This window comes from Annulohypoxylon maeteangense, assembly GCF_022496945.1.
Source record: "Annulohypoxylon maeteangense strain CBS 123835 unplaced genomic scaffold GGS22scaffold_5, whole genome shotgun sequence".
Lineage (NCBI taxonomy): Eukaryota > Fungi > Ascomycota > Sordariomycetes > Xylariales > Hypoxylaceae > Annulohypoxylon > Annulohypoxylon maeteangense.
Genome location: NW_025953252.1, coordinates 182,342 through 197,361, shown reverse-complemented (window position 1 = coordinate 197,361; position 15,020 = coordinate 182,342). Strand labels below are relative to the sequence as shown.

The following is a 15,020-nucleotide window of genomic DNA, read 5'->3' as shown; positions in this document are numbered from 1 at the left end:
ATGAGAGTTTGGATGTTGGAGTGCCGGATGGTAATCAGAATAAGATAGAACAATGGTGAGTTGGATGAATCATGCTCGTGAGACACGAGTCATAAACAGCCTCTAAAACTTCATCATGGTAGACGGATGGGAGATGATAGAATAGGAGATTGTCGACTTACCACAAGGTCAAGCTCCGCCCTCTTTGACGAGAGCTCATGGCCGTCTGTAGCCATTAGATGTAGGAGGCTGGTTTGTAATTTCAGGAGGTCCGATTCTTCTTTATGTACAGGTGTACCTCTCTCATGGGTGGGATCCCCTATCCACCCTTACCTATCTATCTAGGTACAGTATCGTAGACGAGGTTATGTGATCGATCGATGTCGTCTTGTTGCAGCTAGCTGACCAGGACTATGTGTCCTGGGGCTTGAGCAAGTAAATAGAAGCCTTGCTTCCTAACTCCGCGTAAAAATCAAATCCGAATCTGCAAATGCAATTACAGTCCGTCCGCCCGTACAGGGTTGATCTCGACGCCGTACTTCTCCTTTAATCGCTCTCTTCGGCGCTCTTCGTAGCCTTCGGGCTTGATGCCTATGTATTGGTATTGCGCGTTAGTTGTTGCGATCATTGACATTGTCATCACAGCCGCCACAGCAGTAGGATGGCGTGGTGGAGGTGGAGCAGGTTTTACAGGAGACGACACGAGTGGAAATCATGTTGTCGGAAGAGGTGGTGCGGGTAGTAATGAAAGTCTTAGTACCTCTGCCCTCTCCAATATGAACCAGGGTCTCTTCAACAGGCCGTCGTCGCGTCTTGCGCTGAGACTCCTTGTACTCGTACTCGTCCATCTCCGGGTTCTCGGTGCGGGCTCGGCCGCGCAAACTGCCACCTGTGTACTCGAAAGCCGACATGATGGCCGCGAAGCCAGCGCCGAAGCCGAGAATTTGCGGTACTCGACCGGCTTTTGGGAGACATGGTTAGCAACATGGCCAGCTATCATGAAAATGAATGGCATATGGTTGAAGGGGACGACATACTTCTGAGACCGATTGTGGCTCCGCCTAGGAATGAGGCGACCGTTGTGTTCCAGGTGTCATCCTTCTCTCTTAGGTTGGCGGTTGCGTCTTTGGAGAAAGTATATACGGAGGTAACGGCAGCTGCGAGAAATTTGTTAGCTTCTTATCAGGCCCCGCTAGACTTGCTCTAGACCCTGTAGAGCGCGGCACGGTCTCTTTCCAATTAAGATGAGGAATAAACATACTGAACATAGCTATGGTACCACCACCACGAGTGAGAACCGACCAAGCTCCTATGTTCGTCTTGGCCAGAGAGTTCTGTACGGCGGCAGTAATGAAACCGGCAGATCCGCCGAGAATCGCGCCTTTTATACCGGACTTCAGAGAATCATGCGGGTGGAAGTCTTGCTCCTCCGGTATGGCTTTGATGGGATGTGGGTTCGCCATCTTGACTCCAGCCCGAAGGAGGCTATTCGCAAGTTGGGCTCAAGAGTTTGTGAGTGGATTATTGGGAGTGGGTTATGTTGAAGGAGGAGATTGATAGCCGGAGTTCCTCTAAAAGCTTCGAAGCTTTGACTTTGAGCAATTACATCGAAGTTGACTGGCCTATCTCATCCGAGGTTCTTCCTATTGGGTACAACTTTGAGTTCAGATCAAAAAGGCGCTAGGCGAAGGAAGATCTTATTGTCCGCCACATAATACCCCCCCTTCTGAAAGCCACACAGCTAGATGTGGCGCTGACTGGGTGCTGCCGATTTTAGTTCTCAGGTGCTTGAAGCGCTAGCGCACGGACCATTCAGCTACCGAGCTGCAGGTTGTACTCCCTGGTACCTACCGTACCCGTTGAGCTTACTGATTATCCTAGCTCCATAATCTTTCAGAGGCAACCTTGGAACGGCTTCAAGCATCGCATCTTTTCAGGAAAAAGGTTCATCAAACCTGGACAAAAACTTCACCACAACGCTTTCTCCATCGCGCACATATTCTGACTGGAGGCACACTCACACGGAAAACGGTCGCGTCTACTCGCGTCGGTTTTTTTCTTTTTGCTTTTCATCGTACTTCGCTCCTTTTCCCCACATTCGAATTTGGACTCCTTTGGGTTTATGTCATTGATATTCACGATACCCGTCTCAGGCAAGCATTTGTAAATTATCCCCATATCCATCGTCCGTCCTTGCTGCCTCTAACCTTTCGCAGGAAACCTTCTTGACTGCGTCATTTACTCTTTATGGGTATTTAATCACATTCTTTCGTCAAAGGTATGAATATTTTCTACGTCTCTTTTCTTCCCTCCCCTCGTCTCATATCTTCAACGGCCTTGCTGGGAAGAGCAAAAGCTACCTATGTATCACCTTCCCCTACCATTTTATATTCTAGTCATATGACCTGGATTTTCGAGTTGCAAGTCACAATTTCGTGCTTTATTCATTCGAAGCTTGCTCTCGGCAACGGCGAATACTCATATTTATTTCCTATTATGTCCATCCAATCTATCTTCCTGGTGTTGCCCAGTAGGCATAAAGCAACCGGCATTTGAAGTTTAGATGATGATACTGTTCCGTATATATATTATCTAGAAATTTATATCTCGCCGCCGATCCTCCCTTTAGTGAAGGGATCTATTTCTCCATTCCCTATCTCACACCAACGGCATTTGCAGTCTGTGGTGGTGATCTTTAGGCATACTTTCTAGCTATGGGAGTCTTTGTGACATCGATGCCTATGTGTTTCGATGACACTGCACGTACAAGTGTACGTGAAGGAAGAAGCAAACACATGGGATATATCATATTCTTTCCCTACTACAGTCATAGCGTCCAGCTAACACTATTTAGGGGTCCCTACGATCCCTTATTCTATCTAAACTTAGCCCTTTCTCTCGCAGTGAGTGCTTTCGAAATTATCCCCCTTAATTGCTACTAATAGTCTGTTTAGATTGGGTAAAATATCTCTCAAAATTCCCCATTCAGCCTCCTCGTTTGATGTAGTATAGGGTCTCGAATAACTAGGCAGGTGAGTGTGATAACCCCATATACCTTGGAATTTCCGAACCTATATCATCCCCTTTATAGCCTTTACTCTTCAGGGATATTCGATGTCTTCCCACTGAAGATGAGGAATATGCTAACTCCTATTTGCTTTTAGACTTCATGCCCATACGGGTTTGATTATTCATCATGGAGTCAGAAAACGCTGCAGTTTACGAAACAGACGACCTGGCGGAGCTTCGCCGGTTGCAGTGGCATGCAAGGCTTAACCTCCAGCTTGATCCGAATCCCCACCGTAAGCTTTAGCTGGCTATACTGCAATAACCCCCCCTCCCCTAGATAAAATACTAACGAAATCCAAAGCTCTTACATCTCCAATGTTTCTCCGAGACTTTCTGGCGTCGAAGTTGCCTGTACTCGACGTACGCAGTGATTGTGCTAGCCACGAGTTGCTGGAAGTCAGCAATCAATCGTATTACACCGAGCATCATAATTTCCTCTCGCTGACTTGCAACCGTTGCCGGTTTCACTTTCACATTGCGAACGATTCTCAGCACGTTCAGAGCTGGGGTCCAGCGCATCGTCACCACATGCTCGTCTCTTGCGACGAAAATACTACGAATGGTACCCAAGTCAGAATTAAAAAGAGCAGTTACGACGACGCTACCAGCCATGCTCGATTCATCTGTGTGGCTGGAGACTGCCTATTCAACGTGAAGATCGATGTTGTACCCTGGAGACTCTCCCCGACGGATGTAGCAAAGTTTTCCGATAAGAGTAGAGTTGATGAGAACCTCAAGCTTGCTCTGGTTGAAGATTCGGTTCGATATTCAAGCCTCGTCAATTCGCAGAATCTCAAGTCTGAGAGCATCCTGCGGCATTATCTCACAGATGCCCTCAATATCTCCGATAATGTCCCATTACGAGTTAACAAGCGTAACAAGCGATTCTACGTAAGTATGCGCAGCGACTTTGACGGTTTATTGAGGTTCCTTGGCTTTTACGAAGGGATTGATCCCGAAACTAGTGAGGCATGTTGGTACATTCCTCCGCCAGAAGGAGAACAGAAACCAACCCGAGTTCGAACTTTAAGAGCTCGTATGGAAGATGCCTTAATGGAGATTGATATATTGTTCGCTAGTGGCAACACAGTTAATGCCTGGGACAAGCTTTTGGGTACATTCCAGGCAGATTATCCTAGGGCTGACATTCCAGACCTCGTTTTCGAGTCCAGAGTTTCGCTGGACGATTTAAACCTCTTGGGCTGTTTACCTCACTACCCCCCTGAGTTTTTCAGCTGGGCGGCAATTCTCTTGGCTAACCGCCGTCCGAGAAACCGTAACGAGTATCTGGATGCTGGTCTGCGCTGCATCGAGGATCGCAGTTATGATGCCTCTCTGGAAATCATCATGGACAAGTCTCGCTTTGATAATGCGACTCCAATGGACATAAAGGTGGAAGAGGCTTATGCATTCTTTAATGCATCCTCTAATGGTGGCATAACATCAGACTGGTTCTTGACTAGATACTACGAAATGGCCAGGTCTGGCGCGTCTGACGAGTTCAAAGCACAAGCCCTGCAGCAACTCGAAGCGATCGGTAATCACCTAGGACGAGATATCGTCAGCGAAATCGATCCAGTGACTCTAGGATATGCGGGAATGCCGGAGCTCATTCCATCGACATCAGGCGGAATAATGTCCGTTTCTACTGCGGCAAACTTCTTGGAAGTAGAGCCAAGCTACACCGCGGAGATTATCCGCGGCTTTGTCGAGCGGTTGATTCGTGTAAGTCGCTCCGTCTCACTGTAATATGCTTTGATTTATCTAATTTTACTATAGAAGGACAATATCGACCGAGGCAAAGTTATCGAGGCTCTCAATGTCCTATCTAATCACAAACGTGAGCTAGATAACCTAGGAGAGGCGAACGAATTGCAGCAGATCGCCGAGTTTGTGAAAGAGACTGATTTTATGCCAATGCTAATCTCACAACCACACTCCGCACCGATATTAATAACCCTTCCTAGCACACCCCCTGGGCTTAAGAATATCGGTAACACATGTTACTTGAACAGTCTCCTTCAGTACTTCTACAATGTTAAACTAGTTCGGGATCTAGTACTTAACTTTGACGATGTCAAACTTGAGCTTGACGAGGAGATTGTCGGACGACGTCGAACTGGTGGTAATGGCACAAGTGTTAATCTGGAAGAAGCTATTGTTGCTAGGCAATGTGAGTTCCCCAGTCATGTTCTGTTATTATTTTTTTTTCCTCTGGAAAATGCTAACTCGACAAAAGTTATTGAGATGCTGCAGGGGCTGTTCGCTGATCTACAAACAACTACACAAGTCGCAGCTCACCCATCGCAGAAACTTGCGAACATAGCTCTTTCATCGGCTAGGGATATTTTAGAGCAACAGCCGCAGAACATCCCTCCTCCGTTGCCAGCGCGTCCATCACCGGCGCCGCCTGCTATTCCCGCGGCGAAGGACAACGAAGAAAACGGACTGGTGAATGTTACTATCGAGCCAGTTAATGACAAACTCGAGCTGGCAAGTTCGCAAAGTTCGCAAACACTTGTTGATGAGACCGAGGATGTGGTCATGTTGAACACCCAGTCGAAAACATCGAACGAGAGCGCTCCTGTTTCTCAATCTAACGACATCGAGATGGAGGACGCGACCGAATCGTCGTCTCTTGATACCAAGATTGCGGAGGTATCGCGTCGACTAGAACATTCTGATCGCTCAGGAACGTCCCAGCAAGATGTTGGGGAAATCATCGGTAATATCTTGGAGCACTTTATGCGTGCAATACGTTCAGATGGCCCAATGCCTGGAAAACCCGATCTGCAAGCTGACAAAATCACGGAGACATTCTTCACAACAATTGTGAATTACACTATCAAGACTAAGAAGGGTTATCCGACAAACAGCTCGGGCACTGGTCTTGAAGAGAATTCTTTGAATGTTGAGATCGTACCCGAGCGATGGATCACTGCTTATCCCGAGGAGGTGAATGAGACCTTGGAGAGTACTAGCAGTAATGCAGGTGGAGAGAATAACGCGCGATGCACACTAGTTGAGGCTTTAGATCGATATTTCTCTTATGAAACAATCGACGACGGCAATCGTGCACGTTACAGCAGTATTCGAACACTGCCACCCATCTTACACATCTGTATTCAGAGAAGCACTCCGAAGGGCAAAAACAAGAACCCTGTCGTCATACCGGAAATTCTGTATCTTGATCGTTACATGGAGGCTGAGGAGGGATTCCCCGTCTGGATTGCTCGCAAAAGAACATGGGCGCTTAAGGAACGCCTCAAAGAAGTTGCAACTAAGATCCACCAGAGTAACCAGAAGAGCAAAGCCAACCAAAATCCCGAAGGTTGGGCTAACGCAGGATCTATGGTGAGTTATACTACTGCCACCCTATTAAGAATACTAGATTACTAACTATAAACTTTAGGATCCCGAATTTAAGGATTTTCGGACGGTGGATGCCCAAGACCTGCAAAGCATGACTATGGCAGCAATTGAGAAGTCGGTTGATGACTCTCATCTGGATCAATCGTTCCTGGATGATATCGGCCTGCAGGCGAAGAACGAATTGTCGAGCATGCCCGAATTTATCGAATCCTTATTACCCAAAATGCCTAAAGCCACGCCAGGCTCGCCAGGCGCGCCGGATAACGAACCGCTCAGCGATAAGTTAGGCGATATCCTCTGGGATACCACTACACCCCTCGACGTGGGAACTGTAGAGGAAGTTCTCGAGTTACGTCAAAAGGAAGAGACTACTTTTGACACTATGAAGAACGAGAAGTATGCAATCCATGCCGTGATTTGCCACCGCGGTGGTACGACGGCAGGGCATTACTGGGTCTGGATCCGCGATTTTAAACGCAACGTCTGGTACCGCTACAACGACGAGACCGTCACAGAAGACAGCCGTGGTACGGAGGCTGTTCTGGATGACTTGAATCAGACTGGTGATCCGTACTACGTGGCCTACGTCCGAGATGAGATGAAGGACGATCTAGTCGACGTGCCCCAACGTCTTAAATCCAATGTCGCGGGTCCTTCGACTGCCGACCATGAAGCTCCTGCAGTCCAGGAGGTAGAGACGATTGAGGGCATCATACCAATGCTCAGCTAAGTTCCTACAACCGACGGGGGGGATTCGTCAGATTAGCGTAGCAATAAGTGCGACCATATTCTGATCCCGGTATATACCCTTGTTTATTCATCTCACGCATCATGAATCCGCAATTGCATTGGCAGGGGAGTTTGCTATGATTTTTGTACTTAGGAAAACCGACCTAGGTAGGCCGCAAAGGCACATTGTCTGAATCACTCAATGATAAACGATTGATCATGAATTGACTTAGTAATCACGTGATACGAGATGGTGAATATCCTGGCCATAGATAAGTAAGGTCATGATTCGTTCTCCGAATTTCAATTTACCGTAGTTTGAAATGATTCCTAAATAAATAAATCAATGTAGCTTCTTAACGCTTGCTCTCGGGTTCTACCAATACACCAATACATACAAACTATTACCGTCGCCGTCATTCGTACTATCAGGACTAGAATCCACCACATCCCCAAAACATTTCCATCAACATAGCTCTAGTGGCGCAGGTATATAGATACCTAATAAATTCATTCTCGATATATATAGAGAAGGGGACAGAGGGGGTGATTAAGAATACGACATAGAGGGAGTAGCAGATGAGGAAGGGGGTGCGGGACTAGTTGGGAGAGAGGGGGAAGTAGATTGTTGCTCTAGCATTTTCTGGATGAGCTGCAGGGATACGTCAGGTGAAGGCGGTCTATTGGAGGCCTGGGCTGTGTTATCACCCTGTGCTACGGGCGATTCCTCCATGACTGTGTCCTGTGAGGAGGGACCGGCGCTGGCTTTCTGCTTCTTTGCTGGGGTTTCGCCGTTGGGGCCTGGTGGGTGGTTAGTTTTCTTCCTATGCATTCGTGTTTATGGATGTCTTTTGGATGGGACATGGGGGTGAGGGCGAGAGAGAGGGGGGGGGATGAAGAGGAAAAGAAGGAGGGATAGGTACCTCTTTTGGGCCTCCCTGAACGCGGGGCCACGGCCGCGGTTTCGGCGTGGACGGCGGTGCGGATCTGGCTGGTTGAGTAGCCGGTGACTTGCTTGATGCGCGGCTTGCTCATGCCGGCGTCGAAGTAGAGAGTCCGGACGCGGAAGCGCTCTAGCTCCGTTAGGTGCTTGATGTGGAGACCTTTGGGTCGGACGCCCATTATTTCTTTCTTTCTTTTTGTCTCTTTTTTGAACTTTTTTGGCCGGTTTATTTCTTGATAAGGGGTTTTTATATGTTGTTTGGTGTGTATAGTGTAGTCGTTTGTTCCTCTTGTTTCTCTTATCTGCTTGATGATAGGGATGGGTGTTAAAGGTGAGGTTGGGAAGACGAGGTGGAGAAAGTTTTAGCCTCTGGTTCCATTTTCGGGTTATGAAATATACCCGTTTATATGATTAAAAGAAAAGATTATCCTGTTAGTGACATATTGAACCGGAAATTTCCGAACCCCCCACCTCCACCCTATTTTTCAGGGTGATTCTTTAACGTTCAGTCAACCATGAAGTGGTTAATACATTATTCAATGATATTTATTCTCAAAATGATACCTTCAGATTCACATTTTATGATCTATAGATAGGCATTCAAGACTCAGCCTCTCTCACCATAAATATAAGGTTAGGCTTCCTTCTTCCCGCAAATTCCTCTCCTGTGTCAAACCGCATTTCCCCAATCTTGGCATGAAAGCCACTTTGCTCATAGAGTCTTCGTGCTACCGGAGTGCCCTCAACAACAGCCTGTAATATCATGTCATTAATCACTCAAGTATCTCAATCATGAATTCAAACATTACTGTGGATAGAAATATAAAAAACGAAGATAAAATTGCGAGCATTGTTACCTTGATTCCCTGTTCATCCGCAGCTTTAGTTCCCCATTTGACAAGAGCAGTACCGGCACCCAGGCGTTGGTAATCCGGATGGACAGCCAGTAATTCGAGAACTATACTCAAGTAAGCAGCCTCTTACCGTCTCCTCACCGATTGCCCCCCACTTACCATAAACTCCCTTCCCATCAGAAGCAGCAATGGCTTGAGTTCGTGGTATTACATAATCTCTCCATAGGCGAGTCATATATTCGCGGTCATCCTCGTCAGGCCATACTTCCACGACATTCTCGTCCTTGTCAAGTTCGGCATGCGGGGCCTCTTTCATATACGTCCAGACGGCTAAACCGATAATGTGTTCCTGTTCCCCGTGATTTCCTCGAGCGACTGCCTTCAGAAACGTAGAGTCGCTAGAAGATTTCTTCCATTCTAGCAAACGCTTGGAACCCTGCGCTTGCCCCGACGGCGTGTCGTGGTGCGGGAAATATATATCTACGAACGGGGCGCCATTGCTGAAACTCTTGGACAGGATCTCGAAGCAAGTGGGTATCTCTTCATCAGAAAGTAAAACGACATCTACTTTATCAGGTGCCATTGCAATAAAGTATGATCCTTAAAGAAAACAGGTACAATCGGAATGCTAGAGCGGGGGAGGCACAGTCTATAATTGATATGGCATATTATTTCTAATACTACCTACCTAGGTACACGAGTAGCTTATATGCATATAACTATTATATCCAATAAAGTGAGTCAATTCCCAAGACATAAATCGACGTCGAAATACCTACAGAAGGCGCATTCAAAACATTTTGCCATAGGCAGATCACAACCAGCTGGCAACGGATCCGCTCACAGCCGTCACACAGCTTTCGACCGCCGGCTCCGATCCCCCTCACAGCTGCAAGCGCTCACGCCAACAGTTAGCCCGCAGTTGTGGCCCACTTATTTGCCAGCTGTCCGCGGTCTACATATCGCAAAATGTTTGTTTTGAATGCGCCTTCTGTACCCGGTAGGAAGGTATTTGATAAGCGAGTCCTTCCCGTTTGCTTATGCAATGATATATGACATTTACCTGGAGCAAGAGCGAAGATCAAATGGCAACAGGAAGAAATGACAAGAGACACATGTCATGCATAAGGGAAGTTTATCTTCCGTACCCCCTTTTGATGGATCATATGCGATGATAACCTTGAAGCTTCTTCACTTCCCCGTTTACTGCTTGTAAACATTGAATATTAAAACGTCTTCATTCGTTTGCGTAATTATCTTTTGATATCTGCCATCATCTCTCAGCAGCTCTCTAGTAATATTTATTCAGCTAAACCACCTATACAAGATGCCTTCCTCCCCGACTCCAAGTGCGCCGATCAATTTGGACGAGATGTTAGATGACCTTCAACCTTGGACGAGGCGACAACCGATCCCAAAAGCCACATTCGAAAAGCTTACTAGTCTTCGATACTTATTCTATAGCACCCAGTTCATACGATCCGGAGTCCCGACTAGTGCCTAGAGCGCTATTCTTCTCGGGCACCGCGAGAGATCCCTCTATGATGCCACATACATGGATGTTCAGGCCGGCATATGGGACCTTTTCAAATGTTGTATCTCGACTTATGATGACTATGGCTTTGGAATGATTGATACCGAGGCATTCTGGATGATGGCTTGGCGCCGCCTACAGAAAATACAAATCGGTCCCATGAAAGAAGTAGATACCTACGACTATTTCACCCATAAATATCTCCCTCACATCGTCCACTTCTACGCAAAATCAAGAGAGCTTGGCAAAAGATACTCAGTGCCGCAAGACTAGAGGGAAACTGTCGACGTAAAGTATCTTCTCCAGCGACTAATAGATAATTGGAATCGAAAGACCTTCTACCAAACCTACTGGGATCCCAACACGGGCGTCAGTATTCAACCACGAAGACAGGGATTCGTCGCTGACGACGAATACTGGTATGAGAATCTAACGCTGAACCGAGCATCTTACCCCCCGGTCTCCAGTTCTAGTTCTAGTCCTGACTCCGATGCCAGTCCAATGCCAATGGACTATGAAGCAGACAGCACTGATCATGCAAGTTGCGATGATTTAAGTTCCGATGACCATTTAGGTTCTAATGCGGATTCTGATTCCGATTCAAACACCAACTCAAGAATTCAATGTAAGAGGGAAAGCACTGCTCATTCAGGCTCTGATGCCGATTCCGACTCCGATGAAGGTCTTATGTAGAATGGCTAATCTGACTTCTACGACGAATTAGCGGGGGTTTCTTATACTATACTCAGTTCTGATACAAGTGAAACTGAACTGATCATTGAAAGTAAAAGAACGTGTGGGATAGGCTTCTTGAAACTGTTGAGAGAACATATTTTCGGTAAAAATTGAGGGGAGTATGAAATGGGCAGATTGTCATAAGAATGATGGGTTTGGCAATGGGTGATACGAAGTAATATTACTCAACAGTAACGAGCAATTCTAGCGAGTGTAAATAGGTAGACAGAATAGCGATTCTCCAAATAGATTTATGTCAAAAGCGGATTGTCTACCTGATATGGATGCTTCTAGTTGCCATGGACAATTGAGTCACAGCATAGAGCATCACACTCATTTTACTCTCAACACTGAGCCAACCTAGGTGGAAACAGGATCATACATGTCCCTCTTGGGCTTTGCCTCAAAAATTATATAAATATATGTCCTATCCTCTACCTAGGTACCTAGGTATTTATCACCAAGGAAGACTGGAATGATACACTGATTAGCACATTATTCACCGTAGCACCATAAACAGAGAGAAATGATACCAGAAGACGAAGCTATGTCTGATACATGGCGTTCTTCATCTCCGACTAGGGTTGGTAGTCTCATTAGCTTCCCTGTACCCGACTATAGTGACGTCTGCGCCCTGTCCGACGCACTTGACTTTACGGGCCTTCAAATGTCAGTATACAGTCACCAGGTATGCAGGAATATGGTACATGGGAGGACGACTTCTCAGGATATCATCTCCAACGTGGATGTAGTCGCCGGGGTTTCAAGGCTCTTCCGAATCTGCTTGGATCTGATTGGGGGTCACCAGGGTATTGATATTCATTCAACAATGTTCTACGAGATGGCGTACGACCAACTTGAATTGGTCGACAAATCGGAGGATGGGCCACTGTGTCTGAAGAATCTCATACTAGTCTACGAGAGTGCCCACTTGAGTGTGCTGGAGAACTACGAACGGCGTGACGAGCAATTCGATGTATCTAAGCTTCGTAATGGCGATTCTGCGCTTATCAATCTTCTAACTCGTTGGCTGGATCAGAGGCAAAGGAGGATAATTAGGGATAGGACAAATAGGAATATTAGTTTTAGTATCTAGTCACTAGCCTTAAAACCGAGAGCCTTGAAAATGACTGTGGTAGAGCACGAAATCGAGTGATAATGGGAACAAGAGATGAGTGAATCGTAAATCATAAATCGACGCACCTAATTCATAGGGGGTTGGTGGTGCTCTAGGGCTATCAGTTAACGGGAGGTTCAGTAAATTCACGTAGCAACTGCAAACAGAAAGCCCTAGCGGGTGAGATATCACTAGAATTGTAGTAGGCAGGAGGACAAAAGGTCCCTGGACCCCCTGTAGTCTAGTGGTTGTTACCATACAGATGTCTACCGTCGTTACCGTCCCTTCTGATCCCCCACTCTATATATCACCAACTTTGCCGTCTCAAACTTTTATTTCTTTTTTTCTCATCTCAACAACAACCGTCCTCAAACTTTCTTCGTTCGTTCGTCGAGAAAAAAAATTAACAATCGCAAACTGGTAAGTAAAACATATTCCCGTCGATAATATTCACCTTTCCCATCCCTTTACCTTCATCTACCAACACATTTTAATGCCATCGCCGACATATCTGACCCGTGAAAAGTTCTCTATCGCGCGATTCGCGTCCGCCTGAAATTTATCTCGTTAAAAAAAATATCATCCAGTAAGTCCGGCGTGATTATCCTCCCCATCCTCCCTCACAATAATCCCACATGTTCATTTCTTCTCACCTACATGTCGGCGATTCGTACACCACTAACGCTATAAAAAATAGCCTCCTTCCCGCCGTGACTATGTCTTCTAGTTCAAGCTTAGACCTGTCCTCCATACCCTCCACACCCTCCACACCCTCTACATTCTCCGTGCCTGCCTCCGCGCCTGCTACCACCCCCATGCCGCAACCCCAGCAGCAACTTCCGCAGCAGCCGCACCAGCAACTTCAGCAGCGACCCCAGAGTGTGCACCAAGGAAGTAACCACGGCGGAGGAAGCGTCTGCTCGCACGGTCACCAGTTCCGCGCGTGTCCCTACCCTCACCATGACGCCGCGTCGCGCCCGACTCCTTACCCTGCCTTTTACCAGTTGCGCCCCCAGAACCCCCAGCAGCAGCCGCAGCCGCAGCACGCCGGGCCCTACCACACCCATAGTGACTACCACCTTCCTGCTGGACAGCACGCGGGACAGCACGCTGCTGCCCAGTATCAGCACGCCGCCGTCCAGTACCAGGACCACGGCAACCACTATAGACCCGCCGCCGCCCAGAATGTTCCTGCCGCAGGACAACGCCAACCCTCCGCCGGTCCCGCCTCCGTCCCCCAGCACCCGTACTATGGCAGCCACCACGGACCCGTCGCTGCCCAGAATGTCCCAGTAGCAGGACAGCATGTCCCCACCGCTGCCCAGCATGTTCCTGCCCTAGGACAGCGCCAACTCCCCGCCGGTCCTTCTGCCGCCCAAGGTCTCCCGCAATGGCTCCCTGCCGGCCAGCAACAGCTATACCACGCTGGCCAGCAACAGGTCTACCACGCCGGCATGCAGCAGCAGCGACCCGCCGCAGGCCAGCAACCCTACGGCGTCCAGCACCTTCCCACGCCGGGCCAGCAGCAAGCGCCAACCCCCCATAACCCGCACCAAGGACCTCCCGGCGGCCACCTCCAAGCGTACCCGCACGCGCACCCGCCCCCGCCGAACATGCACCCACCCGCACCTGCCGCCGCAAACCAGCCGCGCCCGCTGGACCCAGGCATGAACAACCGCCTCACAGCCCTGATCACCGCCGCAGAGGCCGAGGGCCGCTCGCTGCAGGCGGGGATGATCCGCGCGGAGCTGGAGCGCAACGAGGCGTACGTGACGTGTTATCTGCAGGGCCTGCAGATTCACGAAATGACACAGCAGCGCGAGCAGATGGCGCGCCAGGCGGCGGAGGTGTTGGCGGAGTTGCGCGCGCTGAGACTGTATGTGTATGGTCCGCGCGGGGAGTATGGGTTTGGACAGGGTGGACAGGGCGGCGGCCAAGGACAAGGCGGAGCGGGAGGTGCTGGAGCGGCGGGCGGAAACGGAGGAGCTCCTGGTGCCCAGGTGTAGGTGGTCGACTACACCGGGGGGCACCGAGACTGATGTCGATGTCCGCGCCGGTGATAAGATTAGGGTTTTCTTTGAGTTCTGTTGCCCGCCCCGCGTCCTCGCGGGGGTTTGAGAGGCACGGCGGATACTAGGTTCGAACATACGACGTCTTGTCGTTGTGTTCACTTCAGATCGCCGACACACCGCATCAGGCCAACCAACGCTTCATGGTGCGGTGTGGCCTTCGGCGGATGTTGTACTTACGAATCTTTGCTTTGCTTGTCTGGTCTATATGTACTTGGACCAGTCTACACTTGCATGTTTCTGTGGGGGTTATCGGATTCTGATGGAAGATAATAATGAATGTCTCGCACCCTTCTAGGGGTGCTTATTGCCTACAATCATAAGTTGATACGTGCCTTGTGAATTTGCTGGTGATTTGATTACTTACATCTTCTAAATAGGTATCTTTGATTTATCGTAACAGGAAGGTAATGGCATAATAAGTAGGATCCAATGTTCATTTGTTGCTATCCGCTCCGTTAACAATATGATCCAATGAAGAATACCTACCGCCGTGATACTAATTACAAGAAGCTGCTTTGATAAAGTACTCCATTCACGACCGGCTTTACATGCCTCTACTATAGCAAACGGGCTACCACTATCAAGTTAGCAGATAGTTCAAAGAACGGGCAGGTAA

The 15,020-nt window shown here is 48.3% G+C and overlaps 7 protein-coding genes across 7 annotated transcripts; 2 read left to right on the top strand and 5 right to left on the bottom strand.

Annotated features, from left to right (window-relative positions):
- Positions 1 to 475: 475 nt before the first annotated feature.
- GGS22DRAFT_186579 (uncharacterized protein) lies at positions 476 to 1,442 on the bottom strand (the record flags this gene model as incomplete). Its single annotated transcript, XM_047964471.1, has 4 exons — positions 476 to 570; positions 671 to 940; positions 1,017 to 1,136; positions 1,241 to 1,442. The coding sequence occupies 4 exons, from the start codon at positions 1,440 to 1,442 to the stop codon at positions 476 to 478; spliced, it is 687 nt and encodes a 228-aa protein (XP_047820343.1).
- Positions 1,443 to 3,175: 1,733 nt separating this feature from the next.
- On the top strand, positions 3,176 to 7,150 carry GGS22DRAFT_186578 (cysteine proteinase; the record flags this gene model as incomplete). The annotated part of the gene is made up of 5 exons (XM_047964470.1): positions 3,176 to 3,281; positions 3,350 to 4,773; positions 4,828 to 5,221; positions 5,288 to 6,402; positions 6,461 to 7,150. The coding sequence occupies 5 exons, from the start codon at positions 3,176 to 3,178 to the stop codon at positions 7,148 to 7,150; spliced, it is 3,729 nt and encodes a 1,242-aa protein (XP_047820342.1).
- Positions 7,151 to 7,395: 245 nt separating this feature from the next.
- Positions 7,396 to 8,623, bottom strand: GGS22DRAFT_158018 (uncharacterized protein). Its single transcript, XM_047960576.1, has 2 exons — positions 8,073 to 8,623; positions 7,396 to 7,950 (listed from the first exon to the last, which is right to left on the bottom strand). Exons 1-2 carry the CDS (start codon positions 8,269 to 8,271, stop codon positions 7,700 to 7,702), a joined length of 450 nt encoding a protein of 149 aa, XP_047820341.1. The 5' UTR covers positions 8,272 to 8,623; the 3' UTR covers positions 7,396 to 7,699.
- GGS22DRAFT_114338 (uncharacterized protein) lies at positions 8,482 to 10,015 on the bottom strand. Its single transcript, XM_047958047.1, has 3 exons — positions 9,106 to 10,015; positions 8,950 to 9,050; positions 8,482 to 8,845 (listed from the first exon to the last, which is right to left on the bottom strand). Exons 1-3 carry the CDS (start codon positions 9,527 to 9,529, stop codon positions 8,693 to 8,695), a joined length of 678 nt encoding a protein of 225 aa, XP_047820340.1. The 5' UTR covers positions 9,530 to 10,015; the 3' UTR covers positions 8,482 to 8,692.
- Positions 10,016 to 10,501: 486 nt separating this feature from the next.
- Positions 10,502 to 11,173, top strand: GGS22DRAFT_186575 (uncharacterized protein; the record flags this gene model as incomplete). Its single annotated transcript, XM_047964469.1, has 2 exons — positions 10,502 to 10,738; positions 10,814 to 11,173. 2 exons carry the CDS (start codon positions 10,502 to 10,504, stop codon positions 11,171 to 11,173), a joined length of 597 nt encoding a protein of 198 aa, XP_047820339.1.
- Positions 11,174 to 12,526: 1,353 nt separating this feature from the next.
- Positions 12,527 to 13,473, bottom strand: GGS22DRAFT_158011 (uncharacterized protein). Its single transcript, XM_047960575.1, has one exon. The coding sequence runs from the start codon at positions 13,397 to 13,399 to the stop codon at positions 13,067 to 13,069; it is 333 nt and encodes a 110-aa protein (XP_047820338.1). The 5' UTR covers positions 13,400 to 13,473; the 3' UTR covers positions 12,527 to 13,066.
- Positions 13,474 to 14,975, bottom strand: GGS22DRAFT_158010 (uncharacterized protein). The gene is made up of 2 exons (XM_047960574.1): positions 14,769 to 14,975; positions 13,474 to 14,712 (listed from the first exon to the last, which is right to left on the bottom strand). The coding sequence occupies exon 2, from the start codon at positions 14,477 to 14,479 to the stop codon at positions 13,748 to 13,750; it is 732 nt and encodes a 243-aa protein (XP_047820337.1). The 5' UTR covers positions 14,480 to 14,712; positions 14,769 to 14,975; the 3' UTR covers positions 13,474 to 13,747.
- Positions 14,976 to 15,020: the final 45 nt, after the last annotated feature.